The sequence below is a fragment of the Tachypleus tridentatus genome, chromosome 2 (assembly GCF_004210375.1).
Source record: "Tachypleus tridentatus isolate NWPU-2018 chromosome 2, ASM421037v1, whole genome shotgun sequence".
Lineage (NCBI taxonomy): Eukaryota > Metazoa > Arthropoda > Merostomata > Xiphosura > Limulidae > Tachypleus > Tachypleus tridentatus.
The window spans coordinates 61,216,532-61,235,814 of NC_134826.1; the positions used below are offsets into that span (position 1 = coordinate 61,216,532).

Below are 19,283 nucleotides of genomic sequence, written 5' to 3' on the forward strand. Positions count from 1 at the left end.
TTCTTCAAAATTTATAACGTAGTAAATTATTAAGCAAGATGCAAATTTTTATTGTAAATGTAACTTTTATTAAGTTCGTTTGTATACTTTATTACAGTACTACATTTAGTAAACATTTTTTTTATAATAGATAACGCATGTTGTAATTTTATTCTCGCTATTTCAGTAATGTCACTGAGCAACCGTACCAGGAATAAGAGTCGATCAAAAGAATACCCCATCCAGTAACTTTTAGGTAGTATGATGACAAAGTGATAGGCCAGTTTTGACAAGATAGGTACCACTATATCTGAGTTAAGTAATAAAATAAACACTTCACAACAAAGGACGTATCCATAAAAAAATTTCACACAAGTCTTCAATTCAGATTTAAAAAATGCTATCCAATAACTGATGGCGTAACATCACGGGGTAGTAAATCAACCAATAACAAATTACTTACACGGGCAATATATTACGACACATTACTTACGAAGTAGCGATCGATTTTAATATCTAGGGGTAAAATGTGCACCGTCAACAGAGTCATATGTATGTGTGTGTTTTGTTATTGCAAAGCCACACCGGGCTATCTCCTGAGTCCACCTAGAGTCATATGACGAAAAATTAATTTCAGGTTTAATACTGAAAACACAAATATTGGTTACTCGCTGCAAACACATTCAAGACATTATAATGGCGAATATAGAGCAATTAATAATTGTGCATATGGATTAAAATTTATTTTATTTTCCACCAGAGATGAAATTCAAAGGGAAACTGATGACACTTTTGGCCGCGATGGCTTCTTTTGATATTAAGTTAACACAGTAATAAAGAACAGAACAAACAAATTATATAAAACATAAAACTGCACGTTGATATCAAGAAAACTGTGAGAGTTTACAGCGTATGCTATTTTATATTTATTTAAACATTTATTCATTATGCACCCTTGGTATAAAAAAAGTAAAAAGAAAATTAACATACATATGCAAAGTAAAAACTATTCTTTTTCTTGACACATTTAAGTTGACCATCCACAGTTGCGGTAACGTAGCATAAAGCGTCCTAGAATGAATTTTACTTGATAAGGATAAATTATTTAGAGTTTTCTGAATACGAAATCATGATTCTTACTTATGTAAAGATCAGAGTATGTGTTAAATTGTTACGAAATTATTAAAAACTATCGTAATAAATTTACAATTTTAAATGAATAATGTCATCCTTAGCCCTACATTTTAATCGCATAAGTACATAAATCAAAAGTAGTTAAGGTACAATGAATGTATATTAAGGGCAATAAATATAAAAATGTTTCTACGTTTTGTAACTTGCATTAAATCATAACAGATTATATTAACCAATAACTTAATTATAGACAACAAGTAAAATCACAAAAGTAAGAAATGAAAATTTTCGCTTAGAATTGCATGGAAAACTCGGCTTTCAATGAAATAAAAAAATCACTAGTGGAATTTTTTCGGTAACTAAACAAAGAAACTTCACTTAAAACCGGTTTCCAATATGTAAAAAGACAACAAAAAACAAGTTCATAATGTGTGTAGTATAATTTCATGGATATATGTATTATCTAGTTTACTGACAGAGACAAATACTCATAATTTTCATATTTAGATATTCTATCTATCTTGTGGCTTACCTAATGCTAAAAATCATCGGGTTTTGATACCTTCGGCAGGCAAAGCACTGAAAGACTACTGTTTAGCTAAACAATCACACTCCATTTTCCATTGATGAATAAATAAAAAAATTAATATTTCTTGAATTTTCTGTAAATTTATTTCATTACAGTTAACTTCCTCATCTGATAAATGGAATGGCTTTGGTTAGGGCGCTCGACTCGTAATATGAGGATCGTGGGTTCAAATTCCCGTCACACCAAACATGCTCGCCCTTTCAGCCGTAAGGACGTTATAATGGAACGGTCAATCCCACTATTCGTTGGTAAAATAGTAGCTCAAGTGTTGGCGGTAAATGGTGATGACTAGCTCTTTTCCCTCTAAACATACACTACTAAATTAGGAACGCTTAGCGCAGATAGACCTCGTGTAGCTTTGCGGGAAATTCAAAAACAAACAAACAGACAATTCATAGGCCAAACTATTTCTTATGCAAAATAAAAAGATATGTTAGGTAACCCAAAAAAATGTGGATAGTAGTCTGTAGTGTATAGTTTTATTTGAATATTCTTGCCATTATAACTTGTTTTTGTTTGGTTTTGTTAAGCCCAAAGCTACATTACATAATAAGCTATTTTTGCTTTAGCCACTGTGGTTATCAAAACCCAATGTTTGGCAGTGTCAGGGATACTAGTGCGCAAATATTTTTGCGACTTTCATAAAAATCCGTAAGTGTACTATTGTAACTGGGAACATATAGTTGTTTTCCCAAAACACACAGTGTATTGGAAGGAAGATTGTTTACAAAACTGTGTATGTGTAGCCATAAAATATGGATATGAACTTGCATATAAAACACGTTTATTAACTTGTTAAATCAATCAGTGCATAAGTATTTATTTTAAAATGATATCTAGTTTAATACATCAATGGTTCAAGAACCAGAGGTGGTTTAGAGAACGTATATTTATTTTACTTTTAGCTCAATTTAAGGGTTGCGAAATGATTCAACAATTTAAGTTTAGAGAGGATAGATGGCCTTTGGTGAGCACCTTTCAAAATAACCACATGGTGTCATGACCATAGCTTCTATAGTCACCGCCATTGACTGCATGACGGGTTCAATTAGCTGATTTATGAAAATAACTGTAAGTTTATCAGATTAGCTGATAAAGAATGAGGTATGAAAGTATATTGTGTTTTCTTGATGACGAGAAACCCACTTGAAATAAAAATATATCTCAGAATGGCTGGTATGAGTATTAACACTTTTACTGATAAGGAAGGAACAACGTTTCGACCTTCCGAGGTTTTTTAACATGAAAATGACCAAGGAAGGTCGGAACGTTGTTCTCTCCTTATCAGTAAAAGTGTTAATACCCAGCCGTTCTGGGATGCGTATTATGTTTTGCAACTTCTGTGAAAATTATATGTGGACTTATTTAATTCTTGTCATCTGTTGGTTTTAGATAAACACAATATATCACAAATAAGGTTAATTTTCTGTTAGTTTTCTCTAAAGTTTCGTTTTTGTTGTCATTAAGATATATTGGTTTTGTTAACCTAGTTCGAAACTGAAAGAGATATAGTATACATGCATATATATTATTATTATTTTATATGTTTTTTTTGTAGAATAAAATTCGTAAAAGTGTTGGTTTTTTATTCTATTTTTCAGAATCATCAGCTTTGCAAATTGTGTAAAATTGTTTAAATGGGTGTAATTAGCTTCGCTAACGAGATTTAAAACAACTACTTTTTTATATGCCAATAACAACAATCGTAAATAATTAGATGATGCAAGTATGGTATTTTCGTACAAAATTGATTTCCTTTAAGAATGACAAAATTTAAACCGTAGAACACCAGGAGGTTCTAAAATATAACGGAGTAAATCTCCACTCTCTGACTGAGAAAGATTTGTTTGTTTGTTTTGAATTTCGCGCAAAGCTACACGAAAGCTATCTGCGCTAGCCGCCCCTTATTTAGCAATGTAAGACTAGAGGGAAGCCTGCTAGTCATCGTTACTCACCGCTAACTATTGGGTTACTCTTTTACCAACGAATAGTGTGATTGACCGTCACATTATAACGCTCCCAAGCTGAAAGGGCGAGCATGTTTTGTGTGATGGGGAATCAAACCCGCGACTCTCGGGTTGCGAGTCGAGTCCCTTAAACACCTGGCCATGCCAGGCCTGACTGAGAAAGAAGGAGACTGAATACAATGTAATACACACAGTAATAACAATCCTTATTTAAAATTTAAAAATAATTAAAGTTAAGCAAGTGTACAGGACGAAAGACTACCGTTCATAGATACTTAACTGTATAAAGTTTGGTGAGAAATCATGTATAGACTGTAACAGATTTATTGCTATACGTTTACTTTAACACCTATGCTTATTCCAATATAGTTTTCATTGTTGCATGTGACGTATATTGTTGACTGTGTATTTCGCATTCCCCGTCTGTTTTCGAAATTTGTAGAAGATTCTTAAGAGTTAGAACCAACAACACTTGTTTTATGAAAATGCTGGCGTGCTCGAACATTGTTGAAACTTCGAGAAACTCGCGTGATTGCTATATAAAACCGACTCGCAGGAAGAAGGAAAATATTACTGGTCAGCTACTGTCAGTGTGCTGTAATTTTCGGAAGATATCATTGTGATTAACGCCTATTGATAGGAAAACTACAGAATTTGAGTAGGAATATTTACAGATTCCGAACGTTACAAACTGTTTAAATTCAATGAATTAGCTCCGGACGTTAGCACATCTATGAGAACATTAGATTTTAGGGCTGGTGAAGCTTACGGGTGATTCAAGCTTAGCCAGCGTCAAAAGAAGTGCACAAATATATCAACAAAGAATTAATTTGCTTTCCGTGTACGTCGGTAAAAGATTCTGTTCTTGACCAGATATAAGACTCAGTATTGTTTATAAGTTTGTAAACCTCTTGTACGTGAACCGTAATTTCTAATAAGTATTAGTAATAAACGTTATTATAAAATTATTGTTTTTGTTTGTATAATAAGTTATATTTGTGTTTAGAAAGATAATTGTGTGTATCAATGTCGTTGGCAAACATATAAGTTCAATACATATTAACAGTTAATTAACTTCTAAATTCAAATTTCCGGTTATTTCAAATAGTAACACGTTGACATAGTACCAAAATAAATAAGAAACTTGTCCGAGATAAATTATGACATGTAACAAGACTAATAACAACTAGTTAAGTTTAACCATTTAAAGGTGAATTTTACAGAAAAAAGAAAACTTTGCAGTCAAAAGAACTACTCATACTGATTAATTTTGCAGGTTTACACTTTTTACAAAAAGTACGTGCTAATAAATGAAATATAGAACTTGGTGCAGAAAGAGCCCTTTCCGAACGGCAATCCGAACGTTTTAGTTTTTACTTTTGCCGCTAGAAAACGTACTGTGACGTAATAGTTGTCAGACAAACCGCCAACGCCAGCGCGTTTAAAGTAAATAAACATGGCTAGTGCATACGGAGAAACAGAGGCGGAGTCTGATTTGACTTTATGTTCTGAACAGTGTCGAGTAGTGCCATATCAATTCGAACCTACTCTGAACGAACCTAGAACAGTTACTTTTGACACAGATCTGACAAGTTCTAGTGATGAGGACAGTTCCACGAGCGAGAGAAACGAAACTGTGAGTAATACTAATAGCTCTCAGGCCGTTTGCGAGTCGATCATACCTCCAGTGGAAGAATGGTAAGCCTAAGTCATGACAACAAATATGGTCTGTGTTATTTCACGTGCAATTTTAAGCATCTCGAAACCTGTCTGGTGTTTATAAATTATTGGTATCACAGACTGGGTTTTATTTGTTTATACTTCGACGACTATGGTAACTAATACTCGGCCCTTCCACAATCATTGCACCGGGTATTTATGACTCGTACCAAAATGAATTTCAATTATACGTCATAATTCTGTCTATAAAATCAAACTAGATGTAGCAGTCTGAATAGTTAATTTATCTTGAAATGTTAAATTTGAAAAATGGAATTTTTTTTAACTTTTCCATATTTACAAATGATACAAAAACATCTACAGAATGATCTACCAGCTTTTAAACTTGGAATATACTCTATTTTGGATAGATTTGTCCACTGTCTAGACTAGGAAATCAAGGTTTCACTTACTTTCAGGTGCCACAAATGCTTGTTTGTTTTGAATTTCGCACAAAGCTACTCGAGGGCTATCTGTGCTAGCCGTCTCTAATTTAGGAGTGTAAAACTAGAGGGAAGACAGCTAGTCACCACCACCCACCGCCAACTCTTGGGCTACTCTTTTACCCACGAATAGTGGGATTGACCGTAACATTATAACGCCTCCACGGCTGAAAGAGCGAGCATGTTTGGCGCGACGGGGATGCGAACCCACGACCCTCAGATTACGAGTCGTACGCCTTAAGCACGCTTGGCCATGCCGGGCCCGCCACAAATGCAAAACACGCTCATGAATGTGAAATGTGTAATGTCTAGTTACACTTTTTTAAAACTTGTACTTTTTAAATTATTATATTATACTAGTTATTGTTTATCGCTTCATACTGCACACATACCTTTAAGTTTGTTCTTTTTGTGATGGCAAGGGATGGTTTCAGAGGGGTAGAACCTGTACGCTGCAGGCTGAGATTAGTCCTCAACTCTACACGAGGAAAGATGGTGGGGACAATCCTGTCTACTGCCGATGGTTTTTTCAGTGTCAACCTGCCTAGCTTGAAACCCACGGAATCCAAAACAGTGGGATCCGACACAAAACATGAGCGTTCAAAGTGATCTTGACAAAGCTTTGCATGGTGTGAAGGAGTCCAGTTCTTCCTATTGGCCATCTGCACCCACTGTCGCCACCTTGCCGGTTCCTTCTCTTTGCACGAAAACGAAAAGAAGCTTTTGCCCGATGCCGAACCGTTTTTACAACCATAAGCAACGCAGTAAACCATGTATTATAAAACAAACATAAAGTAGCAACATCAGGACAAAAAATGGTCTCTCAAAGTATGTAATCCGAAAAGGTACCAATAGATTTACATAAAACACCAGCACTGAAAGGAACACAATGGTCGGCGCGCAACAAAGCATATTTGGCAACTATTATGTCATAGTTGTAAAACGTCACGGAAACAGCCGAACGACCGAGAGGAACTTGAGTTCGAGGACCCGCATATTTTGTTTCACTTTTTACTCAAAAACTAAAGTGTTTAAAAATATGGCAACCACACAGGAATTATATCTAGCCAAAGTACAGTTTCTAAGGCAATTATTAAATTTGTTGAAAAATCACCTTTAAGCCTTATGAGAGTATTTGAATATTTTATTACTTAAAGAAAAGTCATAACTTTCGTTTATCAAGTTGGAGCTTGAAAGAGATCGAGGAAGGAAATCAAGAGAGCATTGAATTATATACAAAATTCTAGAATGTCGTTTCTCTCAAGGCGCGTGCATAACCTTTGTTTGTTTGTTTTTAAATTTCGCGCAAAGCTACTCGAGGGCTATCTGCGGTAGCCGTCCCTAATTTAGCAGTGTAAGACTAGAGGGAAAACAGCTAGTCATCACCACCCACTGCCAACTCTTGGGCTACTCTTTTACCAACGAATAGTGGGATTGACCGTTACATTATAACGCCCCCACGGCTGAAAGGGCGAGCATGTTTGGTGTGGCGGGGATTCGAACCCGCGACCCTCGGATTACGAGTCGAGTGCCTTAACCATCTGGCCATGCTGGGCCACAGCCTTTGTTATTGTTGGCCATAATCATAGAAACGTGAGGAAGGTAACATCTCTGAGGAAAAGGTCATTGTCCAATATCACACTTTGTATGATAACAAGAAAAGTAATACCTCAGGTGAACGACACAAAGAACAATGGCTATCTAGAGCGATGACTCGTTAACTACTTTCTTTACCAAAATGTTCTGTAGAACACCCACGTTCATGTGAATTATCATCGCACCCTCACTAGCCTCTCAGTAGTAAGTCTGAGGGCTTATAACACTAAAATTCTTGATGACGAGAAATCCACTTGAAATAAAAATGTATCTCAGTACAGCTGGTACGTGTATTAACACTTTTACTGATAAGCAGAGAAGAGCATTTCGACCTTCATAGATCATCTTCAAGTTAACAAAGAGAGAGTTTGCAATTAACCGTTTCTAGACACATGTCTGAGGGATGAGAGTATAACCAAATAGGTGACTGTAGAGGGCGTTGCAGTTGGATGTTAGATTATTAATGAGTATAGGAATAAGTTTGTTTGTTTGTTTTTTAATTTCGCACAAAGCTACTCGAGGGCTATCTGTGCTAGCCGTCTCTAATTTAGAAGTGTAAGACTGGAGGGAAGACAGCTAGTCACCACCACCCACCGCCAACTCTTGGGCTACTCTTTTACCCACGAATAGTGGGATTGATCGTCACATTATAACGCCCCCACGGCTGGGAGGGCGAACATGTTTGGCGCGACGCGGGCACGAACCCGGAATTACGAGTCGCACGCCTTACGCGCTTGGCCATGCCAAGCCGAGTATAGGTATAAAGATGTTCCTTTATATTGGTTTAATTTTGGTTTTAGTTGTTGTATAAGTAGGGCTTCTTTGATTTTGTGTTTGTTTATATTTGTTTCCCTACTTAGTATCTGGGAGTTTTCTATGGCTATGTTGTGTTTATTTAATTTGCAGTGTTCAAAAATATGTGAAGGTATTTTTTGTGTTCTTTGAATCTAGTTTCCATTTTTCTGCTTGTTTCTCTAATATAGAAGTCGTGGCAGTTGTTGTATTTTATAAATTATGTTGGCATTGTGTTTGTCAATGTAGTTTTTGCATAGTATGGACTTTAGTTTTGCACCAAGTTTTTGAATAAATTTGGTGTTTACTGGAATGTTGTGTTTTGTTCTAAGTTTTTTCAAATGTTGGTTATTTCTTCGCTGATGTCGGGAACATATGGTATGCAGCAGAGTAAGGTTTTGTAGTTTGTTGTATCTTGGGATTTATTGTTGTTTCTTTGTTGTTGATTTCGGTGTGTGTGTATAATTTTTTCCACGATGTTTGGAGGAACTTTTTTGATGTTGATGAAGTGTTGTCTTATTTTATTGATTTCTTCGTTAATTTTATTGGGTGAGCATAGTGTTGCGCCTGTGTTTACCTGGTTTCTTAACATGTCGAGTTTCAATTTTGTTTCATGTGCTGAGTCCCAGAAAATGTATAATCCAGTGTGGGTGATTTTTCTGTGGATTTCTGTTTTGAGCTGTGTATCGGTTCTAGTGATCTTGAAGTTAAGAAATGCTATTTGGATATTTTTTTCCTGTTCACAGGTGAACTTAATGTTGGGGTGTATCGAGTTAACGTGGCTGAAAAAATTAAGTGTGTGTCTGTAAATGTGAACTTGGAATTTAGAACAAAACACAATATTCTAGTATACACCAAATTTATTCAAAAACTAGGTACAAAACTAAAGTCCATACTATGTAAAAACTACACTAACAAACACAACACCAACATAATTTATAAAATACAATGCAACAACTGCCACGACTTCTATACTGGAGAAACAAGCAGTAAAATGGAAACTAGATTCAAAGAACACAAAAAAATACCTTCACACATTTTTGAACACTTTAAATCAAATAAACACAACATAACCATAGAAAACTCCCAGATATTGAGTAGGAAAACAAATATAAACAAACACAAAATAATAGAAGCCCTACTTATACAGCAACTAAAACCAAAATTAAACCAATATAAAGGAACACTTTTATACCTATACTAATTAATAACCTAACATCCACCTGCAACGCCTCCTACAATCCCGTTCCCGTTTATACTCTCGTCCCTAAGACATGAGTCCGCCAACTGTCACTTTCAAACTCTCTCTTTCTTAACCTGAAGATGACGTAGGAAGGTCGAAACGTTGTTCTCAATAAGTGTTTATACCCATAACATCCGTCTGAGATATATTTTTTATCATAATAAAAATGAAATTTCAATATTCATGGTGGTCAGAGTACAGATGGTTCATTGTTTCGCACTGTGCTGAACAGCAAACAAAGAAACAATAACCCAAATAAATTATTCTTTTAAAATGCCTATATTAATACAACGACGTAGGAAAAGCAAATAAAATGAGAAAAATAATATAACTTTGTTTGAGTTGATATTTTAGTTGGATCCATTATTAACTCTAAATTTCGTACTTATTGTCTTCTGTTGTCTGTTGATTAAGTGAAATTATTTTGCTGTCAGGGGCGTAGATTTTTTACACCCGATGGGGGGGGGGGCTATTTTTACAACCACTTATGTGGAATGTTCAATTTGCAAATTGGTAATGTCTGATTGCGTGAACCTGAAAGTTGTAAACATGCAGTCACAGAGTAATCTTGTTGCCACGATACTTGCATGTATACTTAGGCCTACTGACTGATACTTACGGACTATCGCTTAGATCGAAAAGCTTAGAAGCACGCCTATTTTAAAGATGTACATTTCGGCTAATGAAAAAGCCTACATCTAGGCTTTGTAATTGTAATAGACTATGTAATTCGATTGGTAAGAACACGAGAATCACAAGAACAAACACAATTTGTAGACCTGTGATGCAATAAAACAATTCAACAGACCAAACTGTAGGGGGGGATGATTGTATGCACCATACCCCCCACCTAAAATGAAGGGGGGGATGTATACCCTCCATCCCTCCAAAGATCTACGCCCCTGTTCGCTGTAATAATATTTAATTTACTTAAAATATCAATATATAAACCATTAGATGTTTTATAGTTTCTGGCACGCAGTCTGACTGTCTCTTTATCCCAAATCTATGTAATATTTAAATATTTCAAATATAAATAATAGCTAAAATCGTCTTTAAAGCAGATTTAAATATATATTCGCAACACTAAGACACATTGGACTAGCTTTGAGTGTATAAATTTTTATTCTATAGTTTAATATAGCGAATGGGAAGCGCTAGATGGACCATCATACCTTTTATTATTCTTAAATTATGTATGTAAACAGAATCTTTCTGTTCCTGTGAATCTAAAAGTAAGGAAAAATTTAGTGCACATGGGTGGAAACAGTAAAAATACTTTGAGAAAGTGTCCCAATTCTGCAAAGCATATACAAATGCTCACTCATTACATTTTGTTTAAGTCATGATGTTGCGCTATATTTATGTACAATATTTAATGCCGAACCTACAAGTACGCCCCCAACTTTTTATCGGACTATTTTCAGAAATGTAGATTATTGAAAAATACGAAAGTAAATATTAATATAATAAACTTTTATCTTATTCGAGCAGATACAGTTCGTAATAGCGGTATTTTAAATTTTATTATTAGGGCCTAAACAAATTTGATGACTGATTTTCTGTTACTTATCAACTACTTGGTGTTCGTTTTTCTACATTCACCTTGATGGATAATGACATTAATTTAATCATCATAAAAAAAGTATTATTTTTAAGTTCAGAGTGTATGCCATGAATGCACCTTTTTACATTGTAAGATAAAAAATTAAATAAATTACAGGAGAACTGTTAAAATAATATCCGATCTTTAAAAGAGCGTGGCGTTTCCACGTTAATAATATCTTCTCTAAAGCAGTGCGTGACAAATCGTAATAGTAAGATGGCGGCGAAAGCAGACGCCGAGTCGATAAAGAATGACAATGCAATACAGTCTCGATTTCTAACAAGTTATAAAGGAAACATTGCTGTCCAGCCAACTTATGAAGAGGTGAGTTTCGAATATTATACACATATGTTTCATTTTTGAAGATGTGCACTTTTTTAAATGGTGTGATGTTAAAATTGTGATAATATCAAAACAGTACGATCTCGAAAATACAACCAAGACAAGCGATGTTTTCGGAACACAAAATATCATACCGGTAGGCTTATCATTGACCAACCGGTGAAGTCAGCTTACTTCGGATCTTCATTGTTTATTTAGGTGGTTGTTACTAGTTTAGTAAAATTGGGCTTGTAGAAGTATTTTAAATCAGTTACTTTATGATTCTAGTATGTACATTTTAATTTTATATATCGAACTTTTTTTACACCTATGGGAGAATTAGTTCCAGCTTTTATTATTATTATATTGTGAAAACAATCACGAGACATTTTGGCTGAACCGTGATTTAGGGGTAGTTTATTCTTGTTTCAAGGTAAGCGGCCAAACCCGATGTTACTGTCAGGCGTTTTCGAGCTTTGTAAGAAGCGTCTTTTTCGATGTGTAGCGGTATAGAAGACGCAGTTTACAGCTCGATAAATTCAGAACACATATAGAGCCGGTTGCTTTCGTTGATTGAAAAACGTTTAATATGAAGTACAAACGTGGATGTAAGTTAGTTCAAAAACTTGAAAATAAATGTGATTTTTCAAATGGCGTGGAAGTAATTCGGATTTTTCTCAAGTATGAAATACGATATGTAAATAGTATGAGATAATTCGTTTTAACCACAACTGATGAATCTCGGAACTTAAAACAGACAGTTATATTAGTAAATCCATTAACGTTCTGACCATAATTTGTATTGATGCATCGCATAAAATTTGTTGTTTTAAAGTAATACATAAATTTTATTATTACTTTTTCTTAGATCACATCTTCAAGTAAATGTATTAAACAGTTTTATCTGCAAATTGTACGTGTCAGTTAATTTATATGTGTTATTAAGTTTAAAAGTAATATGCCAATATATGAGTACACATGCGTAACTCTTTTTATTTTTTTATTTTTATCAAACTACTGGATCAGCTGAGACAACTCTTTCAAAGTGAAAAAATATCATAGGAATTTGGAAAATGCCTTGAGCATATTGTATCAATAGTATAATTGCCAAAAAAAGTTATTATATATATATATATGTTTTGTGCATTTATATATATTTATGATAACGAGAAATCACGCTAGTAGGGTTAAGAACAAAGAAAAGATAAATCTGCATCACATTTCTGATGGTACATCTCCCTGTTCAGAGGTAAATTGAAATATTGATTTTTAACTATGTATATAAATCTAGGTGCTGCGCATTTATTTTATGTCGGTGCTTAGGAGAAGTTGTATAAAACTTCACATGTTTACATTCCAAAAGGAATTTGGTTATCGAGGTTCCGGTATTGTGTGTGCATATGTTTTTGTACACTATATATATATTAAATACATTACACAAAATGTAAATCGAGCTCTTGTGGTTTAGTTATCTCACTCGAACCATTTTGGTGTTGATAACAATAAATATTGATTCAATTATCATATTCTTGACTGGTATGTTTCTCCTAGAATCTAAGTGATCTACTAGGACGAAGTCCATTTTACAGAAGACTAAAACACACAAATAGACTGGCGTTAAATAATCATAACAAAGTTTTAATAAATAGTAATAAAAAATGTTTGTTATGTGTGTAAAAGTTCTTGCCATCAGTCAGCTTATCACAACACGTACAAGATGTATAAAAACTTGCATTGCAAATCAAAACAGCAAAACTCGTACAGTATTATTTAAATTCCGTAAAATAAGAGTATTTGTATGTATTTACGGTGGGTCGTGGGAGAATACATTCAAACCAACGGCCGAAAGTTCCTAAATCTGTAAATCTCAGACTTTTACCTCCGTAAGTTCGTAGTGGTACCGTAGGGGTGATTTGATAAAATTACCAGTCATGTTAGTTAAATACGCCGCTGATATAATAATAATAAAAAAACAGTAATAAAAACGTCCACGCATCTGTTAGGATTTGTTGGTCTGACTTCGTACAATCATTATTGTAAAACTGAAAAATCTCCCTGATTATATATTTCTTGTTTAAACCGCTAGGTGTTATACATACCAAAGCGATATTATTTAATCTCTTCATTCAAAACTCATGCACAAATATAGTGCAATATGATTATAGGAAAATTATGATACTCCGAGGATCGAAACAACAGTTCAAGTTGCTATTCTGATTTAAAAAAAAAATTGTTTTAGTGATATATATGTGTGTGTGTGTGTGTATATATATATATATATATATATATGGTTTTGAATTTCGCGCAAAGCTACGCGAAGACTCACCACTAACCGCCCCTAATTTAGCAGTGAAAGGCTAGAAGGAAGACAGTCATCACTACCTACAGTCAATCCTGGGCTGCTCGTTTTCTAACGAATAGTGAGATCGAACGTAAGATTATAACTCCTATGCCTCAAAGGGTGTGCTTGTTCAATGACCGAGATTCGAACCCGCTGTCCGCAAAATGCAAGTCGAGGCCTTACTGTTATGTAGCGGACTGTTTCGATAGAGAATATCAGCTGATGACACCTTATTGGAAGCAAAACTTGTATGAAGGACAATGGTAGCTAATGCTCCTCCTAGTCTTTTTTTTTTTGTTATCAAATTTTAATTACCTCATTAATTGCTAGTTACATAGTTTGTTTTGTGGAAATTAATAATTTACTCATTTCACTGATTAGGTAGGTACTTGTGTCTTTAAATTACAAGCGAAAAGTATTAAAAATGTGGAAATGTGCCCTACCTCAAGATGTTCTGTTTCTTCCAGTCCTCTGGAAAAAAAATCCTAAAACAAATAACGTATGTATACCGTCGGATAGTTTCCAGTAACCTCACCAAATATTACGGGAATATGTTACTGATGTAAGACTAACACAGATACACATATACAATGGATCATCTTTTCAGTCGAATGCATCATGCGATAACTGGGCTAGCTTTATTGACAAGGTAAGATGACAACAAAGTATCTGAAGCCAGGATTATGGGCGAATGTCTTTGTTTTTCGTATAAAACAGTAGCTACTTGTATCGCCTTTGGGAGAAAATATATCCATTGTCGTATTACTTTCAGCTCCCAGTGGCAGGACAGTCAGATAATTGGGCCAAACGCAAGTCAATTAACTTTTATACTTTTCTCTGCAAATAGGGTTAACCTTTGTATCATAAGTGGATATGGGAGGGGACAAGGGGACTTTGTCCCTCTAAGACTTTTTTCTGTCCTTTCCAAAGATTTCCCGTTTTCAATGTTATGCGGAACCACTGCTTTTGACAATACTTTTGGCTCACAGTTTTCTGAGGGGGCATTCCACCAGACCTACCCCACTAAAAGTAGCATGCTTTACCCACTATGCGCACAAATTTCACACTTGTACGTATTATGTTTTGGCTTGAGAGCATCGTGGTTACCTCAGTTTGACTCCCACCCAAGTGTTTGCTCCTTGTTACGTCTATTGTTGGTGCAGTTTAAATTTCTGTTCTCTTATTTAGTGACATTGCTGTTGGAAACTCAGAATGCTTCACTGCTGAAACACTCACTCCAAAACAGAATTATTTAACGGACTGTTACTAACTAGAGTGATTAATATATATTATCCTTTTTTTCACTGTACAGGTGCAGTTAGTCAAGCGTTGCCGTAGTACAATTTCCATTTGTTATTTAGATAGACCTAGTACACTGTTGGTGATTTGAGCACTAGTTTGGTGATAAAAAAATGCTGTCTATATCCTCATATTGTCTTTCGTTTGTTTTCCTTCTTCACCTGCTCAAAACCCCTACTTTACCCTTCGATATCAACACTGTTGCCTTTATGATTCCTGTTGCTTCATCCACAAGGCTCCTGTTTGGTTGTTGGCTCTATGTCATGTACAAACGTGTGTTTTCCCCTTTCTCAGCAAATGTTTGTTTTGGTTGGTCAATTTCTGGGGAGGGGCTTATATGTTAGATGACTCATATGCGCAATATTTTCCGCGCGGCAAATTTAAAAGTTTTAGATAGAATTACTCTAAGAGAAACATGGAGGAAGCGGTCTGAGTTCACCTGATCCTCGAAGGTTTCGCATGACGATCATGCAACGATACTGCAACGACAAATATATGGACTTTAGTAACTGACACATTTCTAAGTAAAGCGGTTTTCTTCATTCTGTGACTTTACAGTCGACATTAAACAAAAAACGTTTATTGGAATTTACACATCATACCCATTTACATGAAAAAAGGCGTAGCGTCGAATGAAGTTATATTGATTAGGCCTTTACTTAGTATTTAATAGCTCCTCTCTTATTAGATTTTCTAAAGGAAATGCTAAAACTATTACTTGTTAGCATTTGCTGTTTTAAAACTTGTGAACATGTGTTAACCATCTCGTCGATTCATGAACATCTTTAATGGACAAAATTCGCTTCAACTAAGATATATATATAATATACACACAAAAGTTTTAAAATTGCCTCATCTTTTATTTCTAAATACAGAAAAAAATGTTAGATAAAAGCTATTATTTTTTTCAATGATGCTTTTACTGATTTTTATTGTTTCTCTTCTAAATGCAATTTTATAAGTTAAATAATTATTTAAGTTTGTAGCAGTTGAGTACTTGTCCAAAGTGAGATTCTTCAGTAAACTGTCAATCATAGAATTTATGGTTTGTGACCTATTCTTAAAATATATTTGTTCCAACTTTGTTAAGTGATCAAGCCACAGCGACTGCTGCTAATTTACTTTCTCTCTCTTCTGCCGGTTAAAAAATTGGGACGAATATAAACAAATAGCCCTTTGTGTAAAAATTCCGAAACAGTAAAATGGAGCTGTCAACCATTGTATTTTTTTTATAACCAGCTTTCAAAACCGATCCATGGGTATTTTTATGTTTAAAATAATAACTTTTAATTTGATCCTTTTGTTCCATTTTTTTTTTTTTTTTCAAACGTGAGAATTCTAATGGAAGTAATTATGGAAACAATTAATGCAATGTAATGGCAATTACGTGGCGAATTTATCAATGGTACAAGACATTATCACAAAAAATACCAATGAAAACACGAATAAGTTGTATAATTGTTTTGTATGTGAGCTCTTTCAATATAGAACATTACACTCTTTTCATGTTTAACTGCAGTTTATCAGTGTACGATTGTGGGATATTCTTATTGTCCTGTATTACTCCACCCCTGCCCATAAAGTTTCTTGACATTGTTGGTTCGCCTTTAGAGTTTCTAAATTTTCACATAAACCCATACTGTTTCAATAATCGGAGCTTTATGCAAGTTCAGCCACGGTTGCGAATGTTCCATCAACATTATTACCATCCAAAATGTCGTTTCACTACATTTTTCTGTATTCTTGTGAATTTCCACCTGATGATTCGTGTTCCTAAAGGAATGGGTGATAGATCAGGAATACCCATACTTTTCAGCAGTCAGGGTGCCATCATCAGCACAGGTAGCTGAGATGGAGCCCAAAATTAGTACTGACCCCTCACCATCCTTCATTGTAGATGATACAGTATCATTGACATCGGATCCACTGTCAAAAAAATTCTTATTAGTTTTTGGTCATTCCTTTGCTTTTGCTTAAATGCCAATTTCATCCTTTCAGTTTCGTTTCCTCTTCCCAGTAGTGGTATCAGATAAGGTATGACTTTGTATTAATTTGTATCTTGCTGTTCTCGAGAGAAGATTTAAATTTATAATTTATTGTAAAGTCAGCGACAAGATCTACTCGCCCATTGTCCGCCTCGAAAAGTGTGTTTCTTTGTTCTGAATTTCGTGCAAAACTATACGAGAACTATCTGCGCTAGCTGTCTTTAATTTAGCAGTCTAAGACTAGAGAGAAGGCAACTAGTCGTCCATAATCTAGCAGTGAAAGACTACTTGGGCTATTCTTTTATCGATGAATAGTGGGATTAAGCATCACATTATAACGCCCCCACTGTTGAAGAAGAGGGCACTGTTGGTGTGACGGGGATTCGAACCCGTGACCCTCAGTTTACGCGTCGAGCGCTCTAACCATCTGGTCATGCTGGGATCCGTCTTGAACGGAATATAACCTGAGGTAACATAACTTTTGGAGAGGTTTTTAATTTTCTGCCAGCACTGCTCCAGTTTTTAAAAGTGTCTGATTGATGTACCTTCTTGATGGCCGTACATACATCATCTACCGAAACAATGAGTTCTACAATGTGGAATAAACTTGACCATCCACATATATGACTTTCAAGTACTTGTTACGTGGTATTTTAGTTTTGGTATAATATGAGTTTTGCTTGTACATTTGTAAGTTTTATGCTGGTGTGACAATTTATAGTTTATATATGACAATTAATCAGTGTAAACTATCAAGTGTATGGCACTGTTAATTTTCATACGATAAAAATGGGTGATGGTGACATGCTGCCTTTCTTCTCGTCTGGTACTGCTAAATTAGGGACGGCAAGCACAAACTTAAATTGCATATCGATATTACCATCGGTCCGGCAGTCTTCCTATGCGTTAAATAGACAACCTGAAAAAAAATAATTAAGAAGAAATATGGGACTTTCTTCGTTGATTGATTGAAAAAAATATTTCGAAAATAGAAGATGAACTTGTTGCGTTTTATAATTCATCTCGGACAGGTTTCCGATTTATTATGTTACGTATTACGATTTCGAATAGCAAGAAATTTTAATTTAGAAGTTAATGGAATGTCAGTATGTATTAAATTTGTAATATTGGCCAACAAGATTGACACACACAGTCCCCTTTCTTAACACAAATATATTTTATTATACAAACAATAATACAATTCATAATAACGGTTATTACAAATAATTAGTACAGATAATAATTTATATACAAAAAATTACAAATAATACTGGCTCTTCTGTCTGGTTTGGAACTGAATTATTTTATCGACGGTTCACGATGAGCGAATTAGTTTTGAGATGATATCAGTACAGTTTACTTAATGGAGGACAAGCATGGCCAGATGGTTAAGGCGCTTGATTCGTAATTTGAAGGTCGAGGGTTTGAGTCCCCGTCACACCAAACATGCTCGCTCTTTCAGCCATGGGTTATATAGTGACAATCAACCCGACCATTTGTTGGTAAAAGAATAGCCCAGTGGGTGATGGTGACTGGCTGTCTTCTCTCTAGTCATACACTGTTAAATTAGGAATGGCTAGCGCAGTGTAGCTTTGTGCAAAATTAAAAAACAAACACTTAACGGATACCTTTTTGCACTAAGTTTTTCTTTTGGAGTTATACAATGCCCTTGTAGAAATATCAACGTTTGAAATTAAGTTAAACGGTTTATAATGTTTGTAATCGATAAACAAGCTTGGTCAAATATCTGCAGTTTCTCTATTGATAAGTGTTAATCACATTTATAGGTTCCAAGGCTAATTGCATGCCAAGTAGCAAACCAACAACAATATACTGTCTCTTGGCACATCGATTTATAAACATCAAAGCGAGTTTCTCGAAATTTCAGTTGGCAACAACACTGGCAATTACTAGTATTTTGCATACACACATAGTACATTGTTGATTCTTACACTCAAGAATCTTCTACAAAGTTACAGAATAGGTGGGACTTTCGCAATACACAACACTGCAGTTTACAAACATTTCTAAATATATATTTAACTAAAACAAACATCAATATTAAAGTAAATATATAGTTGCAAATCCGTCACAAAAAAAACGCATACACAGAGCAATATATTTGAGTATATATCTGTTGTTATATGTATTATATTTTTATATACATGCACGATTTTATTGAACATGTCGATTAAATTGAAGTGAATAGAAGTGGCAACTGTTAAAAAGCGCCCACTCTGGTAGCGGTCTTTTCTAACGCTCAGTAAAA

At 34.8% G+C, this 19,283-nt stretch overlaps 1 protein-coding gene across 3 annotated transcripts in view; it reads left to right on the forward strand.

Moving 5' to 3' along the window:
• The first annotated feature begins 11,177 nt into the window (after positions 1–11,177).
• The window catches only part of LOC143243950 (uncharacterized), a 92,694-nt gene continuing 84,588 nt past the window's right edge, over positions 11,178–19,283 (forward strand). For 2 of the 3 annotated variants that reach the window (XM_076487811.1, XM_076487812.1), the window contains exon 1: positions 11,178–11,392. In XM_076487811.1, coding sequence (XP_076343926.1) covers positions 11,285–11,392 — 108 coding nt within the window. In that variant the 5' untranslated portion in view covers positions 11,178–11,284. The remainder of the gene's footprint in view (positions 11,393–19,283) is intronic. The other variant, XM_076487815.1, reaches the window with a different exon arrangement.